General features: G+C 42.4%; 1 protein-coding gene across 1 annotated transcript in view; it reads left to right on the forward strand.

Moving 5' to 3' along the window:
• The window catches only part of SYN3 (synapsin III), a 502974-nt gene that overhangs the window by 49820 nt on the left and 431856 nt on the right, over window positions 1-21298 (forward strand). Inside the window, exon 3 of the mRNA XM_017880821.1 lies at window positions 20651-20742. Within this exon, the coding sequence (XP_017736310.1) occupies window positions 20651-20742 (92 nt within the window). The remainder of the gene's footprint in view (window positions 1-20650; window positions 20743-21298) is intronic.

Here is a 21298-nt window from a genome sequence, read left to right on the forward strand (position 1 = left end):
ATTCTTTTTTTTTTTTTTTTTTTGAGACAGTGTCTCACTCTGTCACCCAGGGTTTGGAGTACAGTGGCATGATCTTGGCTCACTGCAACCTCTGTCTCCTGAGTTCAAGTGATTCTCTTGCCTCAGCCTCCCAAGTAGCTGAGATTACAGGTGTGCACCACCACACCTGTATTAGTCCATTTTCACACTGCTGATAAAGACATACCCGAGACTGGGCAATTTACAAAAGAAAGAAGTTTAACTGGACTTACAGTTCCACATAGCTGGGGAAGCCTCACAATCATGATGGAAAGCAAGCAGGAGCAAGTGCCATCTTACATGGATGGCAGCCAGCAAAGACAGATTGCGGAAGATGTAAAAGCGGAAACACCTGATAAAACAATAAGATCTCATGAGACTTAATACCATGAGAATAGTGTGGGGGAAACTGCCCCCATGATTCAATTATCTCCCACTGGGAATTATGGGAGTGCAATTCTAGATGAGAGTTGGGTGGTGACACAGCCAACCCATATCAACACCCTACTATTTTTTGTATTTTTAGTAGAGACAGGGTTTCACCATGTTAGCCAGGCTGGTTTTGAACTCCTGACCACAAGTGATCCCCCCGCCTCAGCCTCTCAAAGTGCTGGGATTACAGGGGTGAGCAACCGTGCCCCTCTGAGAAGTAATTCCCTCACTGGGGTTCTATCGTCCTGCTGCTCCCTTTGCCTCGGACTCTGCCGCATATTGGGAGGAGCCTAGTGAAACAGTCAAAAGCAGGGGCCCTGGATTCAGACTCGTGTTTGCATGCTTGGTCTGTCGCCTCTCTGCTATGTGTTCTCATAAAACATACTAATCTCATCATGCCTCAGTGCCCATTTCTAAAGTGGGGATAATAAGGCCTATCTCACCAGGTTACTGTCAGGATTCATTACTACATGCAAAGCCCTTAGACCAGTGCCTGGCACATAGTAAGTGCTAAAAACATAAAATGAAAAAATAAATAAACTATGATAGATTTTAATTCTAATATAAATATAGTATGTAATATTATAATTATTATATTGTCACTGGAACTACAAATAATATTCATACAGCTATTATATCTAGTGCTATTACTACTAGTATCACCATTTTTGTATCTACCTCTCCAAATACTCCAAACACTGCTTCTCCTACTAATGTACTGGCTCGGATAACTATTGGCATCACCACCCTTGGGCTTTGCTACCACTCAAGTGTGAAGATGCAGAAAGCGACATGAGTAATCAGTGGGAGGCCACTCCGGACACACTTGTCCTGTTTTGCTTATATCCTGTTTGCACTTCCCTTGCTCTGGGTCTAGGGGGAATCATTTATGAAGTCCCTAAGATGTGTGGAGCTGCTGTTGATGAGGTCGTGGAAGTGATGCTACGTTTACGAGGTGTTTCTTCTGAGCCTACAGGGTTGGAAATGATCCATTACAGCTATTTGTGGACACTGGACATGTGAATGTCATTGTGAGTTGAGCATGTTGTTGTCTCAAAAGTGCAGAGGGCCTGTGTGCTCCTCAGAACGTGGACAGAGAGACGTCCTTGCCTTTGCTTCTTGATGCAGAATGCATTGGCCACAGGTGGGTTCTTTTCCCTGACACTGTCCCTTGCAGTCCCCATTTTGGAGATTAGGTTCAGGTTAACTCAAAGTTCTATCTGGGTTATGCTGGGTTGGTAGCCCCTTAGGAAGAAAATGAGCGTCTGAGAAGAAGAGGAATTCAGCCTTTAGAAACATGAGTCTCTATTGAGGGAAAAGGGATGAGGGAAACAACCCATTTGCAAGGAGCAAAGTGGTGCTTGGGCTCCCTCCTTTCCTGAGCCCAGCCTTAACTTGGAGCTATTTCACAGCAGGCTTTTGAAAGGGTGACCAGTTCATACTAAGCTGCCTTAAATGCTTGGAGCAAAAGCCTATGGGGATTTGCAAATCAACCTCAGGAAGAGAAATTAGCTGTGTCTTGCTCCAAAGCTTGCTCCAAAATAAACACATAAGCTGTGCCGGCGGGGAGAGCACGGGGCTTTTTCTTCTTCATTTTAAAAACTCCATGTGTGCATTATTTTAAATAGGCGCCAGCACATGAGGCCCTTTTAACAAGATTGAAAACAGATGGGGCCTTAGGCTGTTCAGTAGCTCTCAGAAACTCACATGAGAAGTGCTAAGCCATCCCGCATCCCAGCGATGTTCGTTTTCTCGTGGAAGCACAAGTCCGGCCAGGCCTCTCATTCCCAGAGAGCCCGAGTCTGCTTCCTGCATCAGGTGTGTCAGCCAGGGGAAGGAAATATCTCCTTTCACTGAATTTACCCGTGTTTGCGTTTACTTAACCCTTGGGCAGCTTGGGAGAAAAGAGGATTGTGCTAGTCTTGGAGCCCTCGTGCTTCTGGAGTTAGAAGCATTGGGCTTAACTTCCTTATTGTAAATCAGCTTATGCCCCTCTGTGGGTAGAAAAACATCTCTCCAGAGGTGCCAGTCTCACTCCAAGCCATAGCCAAAGTCCTTCCCACTACCTAAGGGCCCTTCCTGATTAGTCTGCCCTGACTTTGTTCCTGACCCTATTTTCCTGGCTTACTCTGATCCATCCACACGGGCTGTCTTGCTTTTCCTTAAAATCAGACAACGGAAAATAACAAGTGTTGGTGAGAAGGTGGAGAGATTGGAACCTTTGTGCACTGACGTGGGAATGTAGAATGAGGCAGCCACTGTGGAGAATGGTATGGCAGTTCCTCCAAAAATTAAACGTAGAATTACTATATAATCCAGCAATTCTACTTCTGGGAATTTACCCAGAAGAATTGAAAGCAGGGACTTGAATAGATATTTGCACACCTGTGTTCACAACAGCATGGTTCATAATAGCCACACGGTGGAAACAACCCAGATGTCCATCAGCAGGTGAATGGGTGTACAAAATGTGGTATGTCCAATTATTCAGCCCCCAGAAAGGAATTCTGGCATATGCTACAACATAGATGAGCCTTGAAAACATGATATTACGTGATAGAAGCCAGACACAAAAGGACAAATATTGTGTGATTCCAATAGTCTGAAGTACCTAGAGTAGTCAAATCTATTGAGACACAGTAGGCTCGAAGTTAGTAGGGGTGGCCAGGTGAGGTGTCTCACACCTGTAATCCCAGCACTTTGGGAGGCCGAGGCACACGGATTATTTGAGGCCAGAGTTCGAGACCAGGTTGACCAACATGATGAAACTCTGTCTCTACTAAAAATACAAAAATTAGTTGGGTGTGGTGCTGGGCACTTTTAATCCCGGCTACTTGGGAGGCTAAGGCAGGAGAATCACTTGAACCTGGGAGGTGGAGGTTGCGTTGAGCTGAGATCATGCCACTGCACTCCAGCCTGGGTGACAGAGCAAGACTCTGTCTCCAAAAAAAAAAAAAAAAAAAAGTTAGTAGGGGCTGGGGAGGGGACGGGGAGTTCTGTATAACATTTGTGTGTGTGTGTGTGTGTGTGTGTGTGTATTAGGGTTCTCTAGAGGGACAGAACTAATAGGAGATATATATGTGTGTGTGTGTGTGTGTGTGTGTGTGTGTGTGTGTGCATATATATGAGTTTATTAAGTAGTATTAACTCACACAATCACAAGTTCACGCAATAGGCCATCTGCAATCTGAAGAGCAAGGAAGCCAGTCTGAGTCCCAAAGCTGAAGAACTCGGAGTCAAATGTTAGAGGGCAGGAAGCATCCAACATGGAGAAAAAGATCTAGGCTGAGAGGCTAGGCCAGTCTAGTCTTTCACGTTTTTCTGCCTGCTTTATATTCACTGGCAGCTGATTAGATGGTGCCCACCCAGATTAAGGGTGGGTCTGCCTTCCCCAGCCCAGTGACTCAAATGTTATTCTCCTTTGGCAACACCCTCACAGACACACTCAGGATCAATACTTTGCATCCTTCAGTCCCATCAAGTTGACACTCAGTATTAACCATCACAAGTGGTAATGAAAAAGTTCTGGAGATGGTTAGCGGTGGTGGTTGCACAACACTGTGAATGTACTTAATGCCACTAAAAATACACTTAAAAAAGGATTAAAATGGTAAATTTTATGTTGTATATAATTTACCACAATGAAAAAAATAAAAACCTTAAATATCAAGTGAGCGCATCCTCCATCAAGGCCTTTACCCGGCCCCTTGGTCCCCCAGGCGTCCTCATGGCTCATGCCCTCACTGTATTCAGGTGCCTTTGCCCAAATGTCACCTCCCCAGACATGCTTGCCCCTCATCCCCCATCTGAAATGGCACTTCCATGCACACTTCTCCGTCACTCTCTATCACTTTATCTGTCTCATTTTTCTTCGCAGCATTTAGTATCCTGAGTGCTGAACCCGCTGGCCTTTCAAAGTATCTGGTGCTCAGCTGGAGCTGCGATAGGAACAGCAGGGTCTCTGCATTTGGGGTTCAAAGGTGGCCGTATTCCTGGAGGTCCCAGTAGTAGGAAGTGCTAGGTCCTCACCTGGGGGTACAGGGCTGTCCCCTGAATGTGCAGATTGGATCAAATGGAGGGTAAATGAGATACAGGGAGACAGCAGTTCTAAAACAAGAAGGCGAGGTCTGCGCTATGGGTAGCAATGAGAATAGAAAGGGAAGTCTGAGTGCCTTTTTTCCTTCCTACAATCCTGAGAAAGATTTTGGACCTTTAAAATAAAAAAAAAGAAATGGAAAAGGCATTTGAATTTCTTAGAGCTTTGATGAACAAGATGTTCCTCTCATCACATTATAACTTTGAATTTTCCATTTGGAAAAAAAAAAAAAAATTTACAGAAATATAATCGTACCAGCCCCGCTTCAGCTCCTTCAATATGTCGCCTCACTATGGTCTGCAGAATTAAGAGTCCACAGTGCCCAGCTTCAGCAGCGTCTTCTCACCCCAAACAGCCTCTCTTCCCAGGACTGCTTTCCTCTTGTGGTTTCTCATTCATCTGTGGAACTACTGAGTGTTAGCCCCCAACGACGGACTGTGCTTCCACATCTCCATCTTAAAGCACCCAGAACCCATCCATCAGGAGAGCCAGAGGGCTGTGAGGGGACTTTTCACACACTTTGCTGAGCATTCGGCAGAATGGTGTCTAAGCATGTGGAGCCCAGCTCGCAGCAATGAGACGTAAATGTCAAGGAAACATTAACCACTGTTCTTTTCTTTGTAGCTGAGCTGTGGTCTTAAAATCTCTGAACATTTGCCCTATCCACTGCAGGTAGCAAAAATTCATTGCAGTTAGCAAAATTTGTTTCTAGGTCTCTTGACCTTCTAAAAGCTGTGGAGGTGGGGAGAGATGAAGCTGTGGTGGTCTCACCATCCTGTTCCCCTTAAAGAACCTTCTTTCTCCCCTTCAATGAACATCTTTCCTATCCTAGGGACATTATTAAAGGCTCTCCCCAACCTTGAAGTCTCCCCCGGTGTTGGGCAAAGGGCAGTGGTGTTTTACTTTGATTTTCAGGTGCGGTTGTTTTTTTGGGGGGCAGGGGGTACAACTCTCTCGGGAATGCCGAGCAGGAAGGGGCGACTATCAGGACAGAATTAGAGCATACCTGGTCCTCTGGCTTCCAGTCACCAGAACCCCACCTCGATCTCTAACAAATGTACATCTAGGCTTTTGGAAGCAAAACTTTGCGGTTAAGAAATTCCTTAAAAATCAGAACAATACATCTAACTGGTGATTTTTCCCAAACTTGACTCCCTGACGTCTTATATTGCCAAGTGTGATGATGTTGATGAAGAAAGAGGAGGGGGATGAGGAGGAGAATCATCTCCATCATTATCTTCATTGACAGTAGTGGAGGTGATGATGTTGGTGATAAGGATGGTAAAGATGCCAACATCTTCCCATCTCGTGCAGATTGAAGTCCTAAACCCTTGCTGGTCCATCATCCCCTCTCAGATCTCATCTTCTTTCCTCACCCCCTTACTAGCCCTGTTCCAGCCACACCAACTTTCTTGCTGTTCCTTGAATTCTGCACACATACTCCAGCAGTTAGCATACAGTTCATGTATTCGAATACATGAACATTTAGGAATGTAGGTTTTTATTATTTTATTTTTTCTGTGTTTTTATATTTACTTGTACATTTTTAATGTGTTTATCCCTCCCCACCCTGCCTGTCCACACACACACACATTATTCACATGCATGTGTGCACACACACTCAATATTCACACACACCACACACAGGCATGCTATGATTTTTCTGGGGGGCCAGGCCTTCACTGAGATGCCGGGTGCTTCTACTGAGCAAGATTTCCTCATCTGGAATGGGCTGCTAGGTGAGTGGGCAGACTCTCAAAGCCTTTTTTGTCTGCAAGGTGAGTCTGAACTGGTGGGAAAGAGCTCAGCCCTGAGATGCCAGCCAAGGAAGTCACTGACTCCTCCCCCCAAGCCCAGCAAGCTAAAAATACAGCCTGTGCCGGGAAGTGGACAGGAAGCAGTTCTTGACGACTACAGGCCTCGGGCCACCTGCCAAGTGTCTGCCATCAGTGGAGCAGTCAGAAGAGGCCGAGTGGAGGAGGGGCGGGGGCCCATGGGCTTTGCTGACAGATGCTGCAAACTGGTGTGCACAAGACCGGGAAGGTGAAAGGCAAGGGCGACTGTAGGCCACAAGCCGAGCCCGAGCTGACCCAACTCTGCGCACTCCAACGGGACTCACCTCAAATAACTGGCATGCATTTGATGTCACCTCCTGCTCACCAGAAAATCACACTTGCGAAGCACATTGGCCTGGGTATGCATCCCAGCTGACATAATTACCAGAGTGGAACTTGGGGCACAGTCTCTGTGCTTCCTTAAGTCTTATCTTTGACATCTGCAAAATGGGCATTGGTTCATTGAGTGGTATAGACGGAGCACTGGCTGCTGTATACCAGGCACTGTTTTAGGTGCTGAGATAGAGTGGTAAACGAAGCAGACAAAATCTCTGCCCCACAGAGCTTCTACTCAAGTGAGAGAGGTAGACCGTTGAAGAGTTAATTGAGATGGACGTAAATCTTTATGTCACATAGGGATGAGTGCTTTGGGGAAGAATAAGCAAAGAAATTGACTGTGGAGCCCAGCAGGGTGCTTTGCAGGGAGGGTGCGGCTTGGGGCACCACTGAGAAGGACTGTGAATGGCCTGAGGAAGGCGGCCATGCTGCCGGCTCAAGGAAGCCCTTTGGTGATGGGGACAGGAGGCTGGAGCTTGCTTGATTGTTTGACAGTGTGGCAATGGCTGAGCGAGTCGGAACTGGGGGGATGGTGGGAGGCATCGGAGTAAATCGTGTGGGACCTTGTAAGTCATGTAGGGTTTGGGTTTCCTTTTTATTATCACTGCTATTTATCCTTTTTGAATGAGTGTCTTTGGCTATGAAAGAATTTAGGAAGTGAGGAGGATCGTAATACATGCAGACTGCTGATGTTTTTTAAAGGAATTTAATGATACAGTTTCATTCCCAAGAGTAAACATATCAATCTGCTAGGAATTAGGGTAGAATTTTGATGATAATTTGTCAGAGGGCTCAGGAATGCCCTAATCCTTGATAATCACCAGCACCACCCCCGCTACACCCCTCATTCCAGGTTCCTGAAGTGGCTGACAACCAAAAGAGGAACAGCAAATCACTGTTGAAATTACAGTCCAGCATTAGCTGCCCTAGATTCGCTACCCCTAGTTCCAGGTTCTCTGCTAAATCTGAGCTAAATCCCTCAGTTTAGGCTTTAGAACTAAGTAATGCAGCCTCTTACCCTCCCTTGAAGCCAAACCTCATCTGTGGATGTTACTAACTAGATATGTGGCTGTTCTCACTCAATAGTCACATGGCCTCACAATGACAACTATGAAAAAAATAGCAGGACATCCGGGCCTCCTGGGAATCAGAAGAAGCTCCCGGGAATCAGAGTTTACAGCTGCCAACTGATAGGTTGGAAGACAGAGTTGCAGAGAGAAAGATGAATGCTTAAAGATAGCATCTTTCAGGACTTACCAAGCAGGAAAGAGGAAGTTAACACAATGACCACCCAAATCAACAGACACGTAGCTACAGAGAGGCAGAATGTGGAGGCCAGGATCACCCCTGGCCATGACCCTGCCTACTAGCAAATGTGGCATTGTGATGTCCTGCCCAGTAGACTAACTGCTTCTCTTTATGAGATGCAGTAAGAAAGCTTATGGAATAGAGCACAGGGTCTGAAGTTGTTCTGGCATTAGGAGAATGCTGAGAGTACTGACTTTTTCATGTGAACTTCGTGTCTGTCTGTCTCTGTCTCTTCTCTGTCTCTTTTTCTCTCTCTGTTTCTCCTGCAGAATATGCGAGTGCCCAAGGCCATGGGCAGGGGAACACGCCTAAGCGTTGAGTTTAAGGGTACAGTCTGGGCCAGATACTTCTTCACCAACTGACAGGAATTCCCAGTATCTTATCAGTCACCCTGGGATTCCAGACAAATCTATCTGCCAGCATCTTGCCTTTCTCAGGAACTCTGGACAGCATCTCTTTGTGTCAAAATCCTCCCTCAGTCAGGCTTCAAGGTCAAAGCTGATAGCTGCTACCTTCACATTCCCACACATTCTTGGTTTCTTGTATACATTCCAGTCAGTCATCCACTTCCACGTCTCAATTTCCGGTTCTTTCTTATTGACCTGTTGGCCTAATAACATGCTTCAACTTAGTATTATGATGCTGATTACAATCACCATTTTCCATACTGTCATCAACATGATTATCATCGCAAATGCAATTATTGGTAACTAGACATGAATACCCCATGCTTTCAGTAACATTATCTGCTTGGCATTACATAGTTGTCAGGTGTCAGTGCTGGCGAAGATGCAGCCAAAGACCCTACAGGAAATTGAATGCATTCCACCTCTATTCCTGTGTGCAGGCACGCATGCATGTGTGTGTGTCGGTGTGTGTGTGTGTTCCTGAAACTGGACACGAGTTTAATTACAAACAGGTGCTTATAGGTTAAGCATCCCAAGTCCAAAAATCCAAAATCCAGAATGCTGCAAAATCCAAAACTTTATTTATTTATTTATTTTTTGACATAGAGTCTCAGTCTGTCTCCCAGGCTGGAGTGCAGTGGTGCAGTTCTAGCTCACTGCAGCCTTGAACTCAAAGCTCAAGCATCCTCCTGCCTGAGCCCCTGCTCCGGTAACTGAGTCTACAGGTGCATGCCACCATCCCTGGCTAATTTTTTTTTTTAAAAGATATAAGGGTCTTACCTTGTTGCCCAAGTTGGTCTTAACTCCTGGCTTCAAGTGCTTCTCCCACCTTGGCCTTCCAAAATACTGGGATTAAATCAGTGTGAGCCACTGCGCCTGGCCAAAATCCAACATTTTTAGTGATATGATGCTCAAAGGAAATACTCACTGGAGCATTTCAGATTTTGGATTTTGGGATTAGAGATGCTCAACTGGTAAGTATATATACTGCAAATATTTCAAAATCTGAAAAAAAAATCCAAAATGCAAAACACTTTTGGTCCCAAGCATTTCAGATAAGGAATACTCAACCTGTATCTCCTTCTGACCTAGGAGAATGTCGAAGAGATTTTCTTAATGGATGATTCCAATTATATCTAGCACCTATAACGGAACCTGGAACTTCGAACGTGCTGCATAATATTTGTTGTTAGGAATTGAATTACTCCCCTCCTCTGCAACCCCTAGTGTTTCCTAGTAGCCGCCTATAGTGTCTCTGCCCTAGTCACTGGAACCCGTGAAAATGTTACTCAAAAGGAACTTAGCAGATGTGATTATAGTTAGGGACCTTAAGACAGGAGAGGATTCTGCAGTATCCAACTAGATCCTGTCAAACCACACAAGTCCTTTAAAGCAGAGAACTTTCTCATATTGGAGATGGAGATGTGGCAGACAATAAGTCAGTAAAAATTTGAAAAGTGAAAAGGACTCAGTGTGCCATTACTAGTTTGAAGATGGGAGTACAACGTCATAAGGAAAACGTACAGCCCTAAGCAGCTGGGAGTCTCTCCCAGGAATCGAAGACCTCAATCCTATAATTGCAGATAACTGACTTCTGCCTGTAACCTGGAGGAATCTGGAAGCGGCTTCCTCCCAGAGCCTTGCAATGAGAGCCCAGCTGGCCAACACCTTGATTTGGGCCATGTGCAACATAGAACAGAGAAACCGACCAAGCTAACCTAGACTTCTGACCTACATAGCAGTGAGATAATAAGTTTGTGTTGTTTGAAGGCATTAAATTTGTGATAATTTTTGTGGCAGCAATAGAAGACTAATATGCTGTAGAATGATATTCACATTCCTTCACAGGACACTCAAAATCTTCATGAACTGGTCTCTCAGCAACCTTTGCCTTCTATTGTGTACTTCCAGATACTCCATGTCCCAGCTACAAATGACACCTCACCATTCCTTTGGCCCCACAGCCCTGTGTTCTCACCTGTGCTTTTGTTACTGGAAACTTAGGTAGAGCCTTTCCCCTGCTCTCGGCCTGAAAACATCCTCCTTGCTGTCACAGTCTGGAGGCCCCGGCAATGCGGTTTCAGAAGGCAAGTTACTTAATGTGTGAGGGTATGCATTCATCCGTAAAATATAAAAACTTTTGGTGATAAGTATTTTTGAATACCTACTATGTGCCAGGAGCTGGGTATAAAACAGTGAACAGCTTTCTTATAAAAAGTATTCCTACTTGGCTGGCATTTCTTTCTTATAAAGTATGCTATGATAATAGGTGATTTCTTTGATGACAGGGGACATTGGTTGAGAAAAAGACAGACATATAACAATTAAATAGACCAGGGACATCATTGACTCAATTAATTATAGCTCTTTAATTTAAAGATGAAGAGAGTTAAGAGTAGAGAGAAAGTGAGGGGTTTGCCTAAGGCCATACACCAGGTCAGTGTCAAATTCAAGATTTAGATCTCTGATTTCTAGACTTCAAGGCCAATGCCTTTTCCACTATTTATTCATTCCTCCAAGTACATGTTTAAAGAGTTATACACAAACAGAAAAGCTCAGATAGTCCGGTATGTTCAGTTATCATTGAGATCAGTGTTGAAAACCTCTCACAACTAGTTTAACAAGAGTAGCAAAATACCAAGAGCTCTGTCTGTGCCTATATATAGCCCTCTTCTAGAGACCAACGAACTGAAACCATTTGTCCTTAATGATGTATAACATGGCTATTCCCCCCCCCCCCCAAAACAATCTGAATTACATGCAGCCATCTTCATTTTCTAAAGCAATATATTGTGGTATGGGGTCTTTTTTTCTGTTAAAAATAAGGAAAAGAAATTTTAAAAAATGCACTGGCTAGCAACAAATGTGCAAAAAATAATGCAAATGAGAGAGTGGGCTCAACCTTTCAACAACGTGGAAAAGAAGTTAAAATGTTAAAGGATGTTTAAAACTGCTGAGATGCGAACGTTCATTATAAAGCAAAGAGAAACCTTTAGAGGCGTGTGAACATGTCAATAGTGAGATGCCATAAATGCCAGTCCTCAGTATAGGTGATGATCTAAAAGAATAGATGTGCTTTCTCCTCCATTTATTACCCTCTCAACCAGCAGACCATACTAACAAGCTGTTAAGAATTGTTGTTTTTTTTTTAAATTAATAAAACCTTTTTTTAACCTTTAAGAGAAGCGGGGATTTCCTTCAGGAGGTCTTTGCGAGGTCTGGCTGCAGTGGTGGGTTGGTTGCAAAGTAAAGAATAGAACACATTCTGTCTAGTCAATCATATTACTGGGGAAACATCCAATCAGTTTATTCAGGACAGAGCCTTTGAGGTCATCTGGTTGACCAGTGTCTATGTGTGTTTTGCAGTGAGCGAATAAGAAGACTATTTTTCTGATCAAGAGGTTAAGGGGACAGAGTGGGTGGTCATCCTACCTTGCCTTTGCTCCTGTCATCCCTGGGGCTTGTTTGAGTCACTTCTGTCTTAGAATATTATACTATCTGATGTAAGACTCACTGTAAAGCTACATTAAGTGTGACAACTTGAAACAGGATAGACAAATCGATAAATAGAATAAAATAGAGGATTTAGAAATGGACTGCCACCTGTGAAGTGACTTGGTGGTTGGCAAAGGCACCGATGCAGTTCTATTGAGAAAGAGTGCTCATTTCAATAAATGGTACCAAAGTATATGAATAGCCATACAAAAAAAATTGAGCCTTGAGTCCTACTTCACATAGTATATATTTAAAAATTCTAGATGGATTACAGACCTAAATGTGAAATATTCAACAGAGAAGCTTCTAGCAGGAAACATTGAGAGTGCCTTCATGACCTTGGGGTGGGCAAACATTTTTAAAGCTAAAGACAATAAATATACTAACTGTAAAAATAAATCAAATTGTACTTCATATATACATATATGTGTGTATAAATATATTCTTCATTAAAAAAATAAGAAAGTTAAGAGACAAGCCACAGAATGGAAGAAGAAATTTCTAAATGAATATATCCAGAAAACAGCTCCTATCTTGAATATATTTTAAGATACCTTTACAAATTAATAAGATAAATGCAAACAAGAATACAAATATGAACAAAAACTTGAATAGGCACTTCACCAAATGAAATTACCTAAATTGTTAATTAGCACATGAAAAGGTGGTCAGCATCATTAATCATCAGAGAAATGCAAACTCAAACCACAATGTACTATTACTACACACCCACCTGAAAAACGGCTAAAACTAAAAACATTGACAATACTAAGTGTTGAAAAAGACATAGGGCAACTATAATTCTCATATTGCTAATGGGTATGTAAATTGGCAAAACCGCTTTGGAAAATTCTCCATCTGTATCTTCTAAATCCTGTATGCCTATCCTCTGACCCAGCAATTCCACTTCTAGGTATCTACCCAAAGAAAATGAATGTATATGTCCACCAAAAGAGATGTATAAGAAGGTGCATAGCAGCTCTTTTCTTAGTAGTCAATGAATAGAAATAAAGTATCTATCATTGGCAGAATGGTTAAACACATTATTGAATATTCAGACAATGAAATACTACACAGAAATAATAAAAGAATGACTACTGCTAACCACAGCAGCATCACAGATATGAAAGAAGGCAAATACCAAAGTGCATATACTGTGAGATTTCTTTTATAGCAAGTTCACGAGCATGTAAAACTAATCTGTGGAGATAGAAGACATTAAAATGGTAACATCATGGTGTAGGGGTGAGATCAGCTAGAATGAGGATGCGGGAGGATTCAGGGGTTCTAGAAATGATCTATATCTTGATGTGAGGATTGATTACACAGCATGAATAAGTTAAAATTCATCAAGCTAAAACTTAAAATTTGTGTACTTTACTGTATTTATGTTATCTATATTTTCTTTTCAAAGCACTGTTCTGTGATTTAAAATACACATCTTTAGCTCATCAACATCTACCTTCAAATAGTGTTATTCCACTTCACATATAGTGTGAGAACCTTTCAGCAGTATATTTCCATTTCTCATTCCCTTTCTTTGTGTCCTTGTTATTGTTCATTTTACTTCTACAGGTTATAAACTCCCACGATGCCTGCAATGTTTTACTTTAAACTGTTAATAATCTTTTATAGAAGATTTTTAAACTGAAAAATAAATGTGTTATATTTATCCACATATTTACCATATCTAGAACTCTTTATTTTGTGTTGGTACAAATTTCCATCTGGTATCATTGTCCTTCTATCTGAAGAGCTTCTTTTAACATATTTCAGACTTATAATAAATTCAACTTTTCTCTGTCTGGAAAAGTCTTTATTGTGCCTTCACTTTTTTTTTTTTTTTTTTGAGACAAAGTCTCGCCCTGTTGTCCAGGCCAAAGTACAGTGGTGAAATCTCTGCTCACCGCAACCTCCGCTTCCCATGTTCAAGTGATTCTTGTGCCTCAGCCTCCTAAGTGGCTGGGATTACAGGCACATGCCACCACACCTTGCTGATTTTTTGTATTTTTTAATAGAGACTAGGTTTTGCCATGTTGGCCAGGCTGGTCTTGAACTCCTGACCTCAGGTGATCTACCCACCTTGGCCTCCCAAAGTGCTGGGATTATAAGCATGAGCCCCTGTGCCTGGCCTATGCTTTCACTTTTAAAAGATAATTTTACTGGGTATAATATTCTATACTGACAGTTGTTTTTTGGTTGGTTTTCTTTTTCTTTTAGTTCTTTAAGGAAGATTTACTACTATCTTCTGGTTTTCTATTTTCTCACAAGAAGCTGTTTATCATTCTTATCTTTGTTTCTCTTTATGTAAAATGTATTTTCTCCCCTTTGGCTGCTTTGAAGATTTTCTCTTCATCACTGGTTTTTAATAAGTTATTATATGCCCTGCTGTTTATTTGCTTTGTTTCTTCTGCTTATGATTCATTGAACTTGTTAGATCAAGTTTTCATTAAATGTAGAAACATTTTGGCCATTTAAAAAAAATTTTCTGGCCCTGCCTCTTCTCTTACTGAGACTTTAATTACTCAGATATTAGACTGTTTAATATTATCCCATAACTCACTGAGGTTCTGCTCTCTTTTTCTTTCTTTCTTTGCTTTTTTTTTTTTTTTCTTTTGTATTTTTGTCTCTGTGCTTCATTTTGGATTTTTTTTTGGTTTTCTCTTCAAGTTCACTTGAACTATTTTTTCAGCAGTGTGTTATGATTTGGCTCTATGCCCCACCTAAATCTCATGTTGAATTGTAATCCCCACTGTTGGAGCTGGGTCCTGGCAAAAAGTGACTGGATCATGGGGTTGGTTTCTGATGATTTAGCACCATCCCCCTTGCTGTCCTCATGATAGAGTTCTCACAAAATCTGGTTGATTAAAAGTATGTAGCACGTCCCCCTTTGCTCTCTCTCTCTCTCCTGCTCCTCTGCCATATGAGGATGGTGCTTGCTTCCCCCTTTGCCTTCCACCATGATTGTAAGTTTCTTGACACTTCCCCACAAGCAGAAGTCTGTGCAGCCTGCACAACTGTGAGGTGATTAAATCTCTTTTCTTTATAAACTACCTAGCCTCAGGTAGTTGATAGCAGTGTAGAACAGACTGATACAAGTGTCTAATCTGTTGTTAATCCTAGCAGTGCATTTTCTATTTCAGATATTATAATTTTTATCTCTACAAGTTTCATTTTTAATTTTTAAAATGTGTCTTTCTTTCCCATTATGTTGTTTCCATCTACATTCTTGAGAACCGCTTTGTAATAGTTGTTTTAACTTCCATTTCTGCTCTTCCCATCATCTCTCCATTTCTGCATCTGTTTCTGTTGGTTCATTTCTCCTTGTTTTGGGTCATATTCTTCTGCTTCTTTGCACTCCTGGTAATTTATGATTGAATGTCACTACTTTTACATTGTGAATTTGATGTGTTGGGTGCTGGATTTTGTTAGATTCCTTGAAACAGTGGTTTAGTTTGTTCTGAGATGCAGTTAAGTTATTTGTAATAAACTTGATCCATTCAAGACTTGCTTTTAAACTTTTCTTGGGACAGATCTACATGGAGTGATCAATTATTCTAGTTTGCCTGGGATTAAGGAGTTTTCCAAGACATGGGACTTTCACTGTAAAACTGGGATTGAAGGTTTCTGAGAAATGGGATTTTTGGTTTTAAAGCTGGGAAAGCCCAAGGCAAACCAGGACAAGCTGGTCATCCTAGACCCAGAGCATGTTGTTGGCCAGAGATAATTCAGTCCCACTATGAAATTTTGAGTAACCTATCCATTTGACAAGGTCTTTACCCTCTAGCTGGTGAGCACATGGGTTGTTCCCAGCTTTGTGGATTCTGGAGATTGTTTCCTGATGGCTTTTTCCTGGCCTTGATTACTTTCCTTTCATGTATGTTCAAATCAGTACTCAGCGAAAGACATAGATCTCCCTGGAGTTTGTGAGGTTTTTTGTTTGTTTTATTTTTTCTGTGCAGATCCATTTTTCCTATACTCTCCTGCAAATTTTAGCCGCCATGGCTACCCTGAACTTCAATCTTTGTATCCTCAACTCAGTGAAACTGATGAACTCTGCATTCTCCCATGCTGTTCTGCTGCCTGGAAACTGCCTCTAGGCGGTAAGCTAGGATAAACATAGGGATAATTTTGTTCGCTTCCTTTTTACAGGAATCATAGTCCTGAAATGCCTGTTGTCTGGTTCCTGAAAACTGATACATAATGTAGTTTGTCTGGCTTTCTTGTTGTTTAAGATGGGAGTGTATATGTAGTCTCTGGTACTTCATTGTTGCCATATGCAGAAGTCTTTACATTTCACACCTCAATATATTTTTTAAATGTGTATGTTATAAGTACGTGAAGGAGTTGTTCTTTTTCTGGGTCCACCAGTTTGGATGCTTTCAGTTTAAGCTTACTAAGACAATGGAATATTTGAGAAGAATAATGGCAGCTGTTTACTGACTCTCAGCCCTGTGCTGGATGTTTCATATACATTGTCTTGAATTATCACAAAAACATTTAAAGATAGATATTATTGATATCATTATCTCCATTTTAAAGGTGTCAAAATTGATATTTAAATCAGTAACTTGACTAAACTTGTCAGCTAGTATATTGAACAGCTTACATATGAATATAGTCTCTCGGAGTACTCATTTGTCCATACCACAGTGCCTAATGTGTAGTATTAAAACGATATCACACCGGCTGGGCACAGTGGCTCACGCCTGTAATTCCAGCACTTTGAGAGGCCAAGGTGGGTGGATCACCCTGAGATCAGGAGTTTGAGACCAGCCTGATCAACATGGTGAAACCCTGTCTCTACTAAAAATACAAAAATTAGCTGGGTGCAGTGGCGGGTGCCTGTGATCTTAGCTGCTTGGGAGGCTGAGGCAGGAGAATTGCTTGAACCCGGGAGGCAGAGGTTGCAGTGAGCCAAGATCACACTGTTGCACTCCAGCCTGGGCAACAAGAGCAAAACTCCATCTCAAAACAAACAAACCAACAAAAACAAACAAACAAAAAAGATATCATACCAAAAACCGTAGAAGTCAAAATAATTTGTGGTGAAAAGGTTAGATCTTGCAGAAAATTTAAGTAATTCTGATAATAAATAGCGTTTTTTGCAATATAGGTGAATAACTAATGTGTTATTTTGTTTGTGTGTGTGTGTGTGTGAGAGAGAGAATGAATCTGGGTGCAGATTTCTATGTGCATGTTTTTGGTGAAGTGAATAAAGGAGCTTCACCTGGCCACATTGACCTTCTTCGAGCCCTGGTGACTTTGAATATGATACTGAAATTGTATTCAGTTCCCAAAGTTATTATTTTAATTTCCTAGGCTCCTAGGGCTGTTCTAACAATTACCATAAACTTAGTGGCTTACAACAACAGAAATGTATTTTCTTCTAGTTCTGGAGGCCAGAATTCCCAAATCGAGGTTTCAGCAGAGCCGCACACCCCCTGAAGGCTCAAGGGGAGAATCCTTCCTTGGCTCCTCCAGCTTCTAGTGACTCTCGGCATTTCTTGGCTTGTGGCAGCATCACTCTATCTCTGCTGCCGTCTTCCCATGGTCTTCTTTCCTGTGTCTTTCTGTCTTTTCCTCATCTCTTCTCTTCTAAGGACTTGCTAGTGGATTTAGTGTGCCTCCCCCCAAACTCCCACCAATCTAAGATGATTTCATCGGATATCCTTAACTGGATTACATCTGAAAAGACCCTAGTTCCCAAAGAGGTCACATTGACAGGTATCAGAGGTTAGGACTTGGACATATTTTTGAGAAATACAATTCATTTCACTGCTGTTTTTATGAGAGCTCTGAGAGTCTTCCAAATGGCTGCTTTTTCGTATTCTACCAGGGAAGCTATCAAGCTGTCTTGAAGGAAGGTGGTTTGGACACCTCTGTGTTCATTTCCAAGGTGTTGAAGGTTTTAGACAGTTAAATAACAGAAGCGTGCCCTTTTACTTTGCTAGGCCAGCTCTCCGCTTGATCCCACAGAAGCTGGCTACCTTGCAACCCAGGCAGTTATCTCCTGTAATTATTCATAAACCACAACTGAGAAATAACTCTACACACCCACATCTGAACAAGCTGAACCTCTAACTTGTACATCCAAGCCTGAGTGTGACTTCTCTCCAGGTATCTCTCTTTCCATTTGGGCAGCAAGACAGCCCTTGGGTCCTCGCCACTTCTGAGTCAGAGATTCTATCTTCCAAGATTCTGTTTCACTCCCTCTCTGCATATATTTGATGACCAGGTATCCTGTTTTGTAACTTTCTTATAATGTCTTTTTATCTGCACATGTAAGCAACAACTTTTCTTCTTAATTCTTCTTTGTGACCTTGCCAACTAAGAATCTTGAACATGATGAGACTGAATGTTTAAGGCATTAGACTTAATAACTAGGTCATTACCACTATTTACTAACCTGGACTCATTCACAGTGATCTTTTCTTTTCACCTTGCCACAACATAATGAGGTTATTAATTACAGCAAAAGGTGTAAGTACTCCCAGTTTGCTCTAATGCTGTCTGGGGAGATGGCTGGGTCTTTGGTCATAATTCCTGTTAGATGACTCCAAGGAGATACAGTTAAGTTGCCATGAAATGATATTTCCCTTCTATGTAAACTTGTTTTTTTCTTTAAATGGGTTGTCTTTAGGTCCCTAAAATTCCCAGTTATAATCCACCTAATGCCTCCTTTGGCTGAACAGTGGAGGCCATGGAATGTGGCAGTTAAAAGCACAGGCCTGGCTGGGCATGGTGGCTCACACCTGTAATCCCAGCACTTTGGGAGGCTGAGGCGGGAGGATCACAAGGTCAGGAGTTTGAGACCAGCCTGGCCAACATGATGAAACCCCCTTTCTACTAAAAAAAAAAAAATGAAAATTAGCTGGGCATGGTGGTGGGTACCTGTAATCCCAGCTACTCGGGAGTGAGGCAGGAGAATTGCTTGAAACTGGAAGGCAGAGGTTTCAGTGAGCCAGGATCGAGCCATTGCACTCCAGCCTGCGTGAAAGAGTAAAACTCCATCTGAAAACAACAACAACAGCAACAAAACACAGGCCCCGGAGCCACACTGCCTGGGTTTGAATACCAGCTCTGCTACCTGCTATATGATGCTGCGCACATTTTTTGATCTTTTTCTGCCTCCGTTTCCTCATCTGGACAAATGCGAGGATTAAATGAATTCATATATGTAAAATGCTTAGACCAGTACCTGGCACATAGTGAGTGCCTCATACATGTGAGTGATTATGTTCATCCATTAAACCCAAAGAAATTGCTTTTGGCATCTACTGTGTATAAGGCACAGTTTGGTGCTATGCACTTTAGCCGGTAGCATTATAGGTTGACTTGTCACCCCCAAAATTCATATGTTGAAATCCTAACCCACAGTAGAATGTGACCTTATTTGGAAATAGGGTCTTTAAAGAGGTAATCAAGTTAAAGTGAGGCCATTAAAGTGAGGGTAGTGTATATGACCAGTGTCCTTATAAGAAGAGAAACTTTGAATATAGAAGGAGGACAGTGTAAGGAGACACAGGGAGCAGATGGCTGTCTACAAGCCAAGGAGAGAGGTCTGGAACACATCCTTCCTTTACGGCCCTCAGCAGGAACCAGCCCTACCAGCACCTTGATTTAGGAGTTCTAGCCTCCAGAACTGTGGAGAATGAATTTATGCTGTTTAAGCCACCTATTACAGCAACCTTGGGAGACTAAGACAGATGTCTTAGTGAGATTATAGTGAGAAATCCCAGGGAGCATGTCATCTGGTAAGAAGGATGTATTCCATGGGACTCTGGTTGTAAGCAACAAAAATCCACGAAAGCTCACTTAAACCAATAGGCAACCCAAAAGATGAACTCACAAAATCCAAAGGTAGGTCTGTAGCTGGCACATAAACATCAAGTGGGCTCCCCATCACTTGCCCCACCCCCTCTCTTGGTGACTGTGACATTCCTCTCTCCCTCTCTCTCTCTCTTTCTCCACCCTGGTTTTCTGTGCTTCACCAGTGCAAATGGGAGAAAACATGGTCCTAAATAGCACCCAGGGTTGTGCATTACAGATACAACCACCTAGAAAGAAACTGCATGACTCACTCATCAGTTTCAAACTCTCAGGGAAGAGTATCTCATTCTTCCACCCCGAGTCAGATACTTACCCCTTCAACTGTGACCAAAAGGGCAGTATGTCAGTGAACAATCATGGTGCTGCTGCTGTAACCAGATGGATAGAGCAAGAGGAAGGGGCCATTACCAAGAAAAGAAAACTGGGCATATGACCAGGGTGGGGGGTGGAGTGGGTCCATTAATAGAGATAAATAATCACAGAGTTATGATGCCATACTACTGTACAGCGTGAAGGTAAAAAATTCTAGAGAAAATGTCCCATCGAACAGCATCTGGCATGTTCTAGTCTTGGAGCTGGAGTTGCTTCTTCCACCTTCAAAGAGGCAGAAATTAGCAAGGATTAAAAGCATAGGTCCTTGAATCAGAGACACATGGGCTTCAATCCAATTTGGCCTTGTATTAATTGTGCTGCCTTGGACATGTCACCAGGCCTCTTAGAGCCTCAGCTTCCTCATCTTTCAAAAAGAAAGATAAAAATGTCACCAGCTTCCCAAGTTTGAGGTGAGCTTTAAAGGTGTATTTGGCACCTCTAAGTACCCAATATGTGTTAACCATTGTTACCACCATTGGTATTTGATGAGTCCTTTTTTGCTTTGCTTTCTTCTTCAGGCTGAATTCTCGGAGTTGAACCTAGCAGCCTATGTTACCGGAGGCTGCATGGTGGACATGCAGGTCGTGAGAAATGGGGCCAAAGTGGTGAGGTAAGTAGGACTAAAATATGCAGAACCTTCTGAGAATTGCGTATGTAGAACCTCATGTAGCCCACCCCTCCGTCCATTGCCTGTGACCTACCTCCTATGCTGCATGTACTTTCCTATACAGAATGTCTGCTTCCCAGGTGTGATTGCAGTAGTAATGACCAGCGGCACATATCAGGGGCAGCGCCTCTAGTGTCCCCGCGTGAGCCCTGGGCTTGGAGAGAAAAGACTTGGGTTCCATTTCTGGCTTCGAGGCTCTGCTCTGACATATTATTTAGTCTCTTGTGTCCTCTGCTTCTCATCTGCAGCATGATGATATGCACTGAAGTTAGAGGCTACTAAAGTTTACAGAAATTCACATATATGACAGCACCCTGTTAACTCTAAAGTGCGGTGCGAATGGAAGGCTTTATTAGAATAAATGAAATTCAGCTTCCTGCAATATGGCAGACTAAGTGTTCGTAGAATCTTCTCCGAGTAGACCAAAACTAAAAGCACTAGATATATAATATGTTCAAAAAAATCTGTTTGTAATTTATGCTGAATTGGAGAGCAAGTG

This window comes from Rhinopithecus bieti, unplaced genomic scaffold (genome assembly GCF_001698545.2).
Source record: "Rhinopithecus bieti isolate Rb0 unplaced genomic scaffold, ASM169854v2 scaffold_12783, whole genome shotgun sequence".
NCBI lineage: Eukaryota > Metazoa > Chordata > Mammalia > Primates > Cercopithecidae > Rhinopithecus > Rhinopithecus bieti.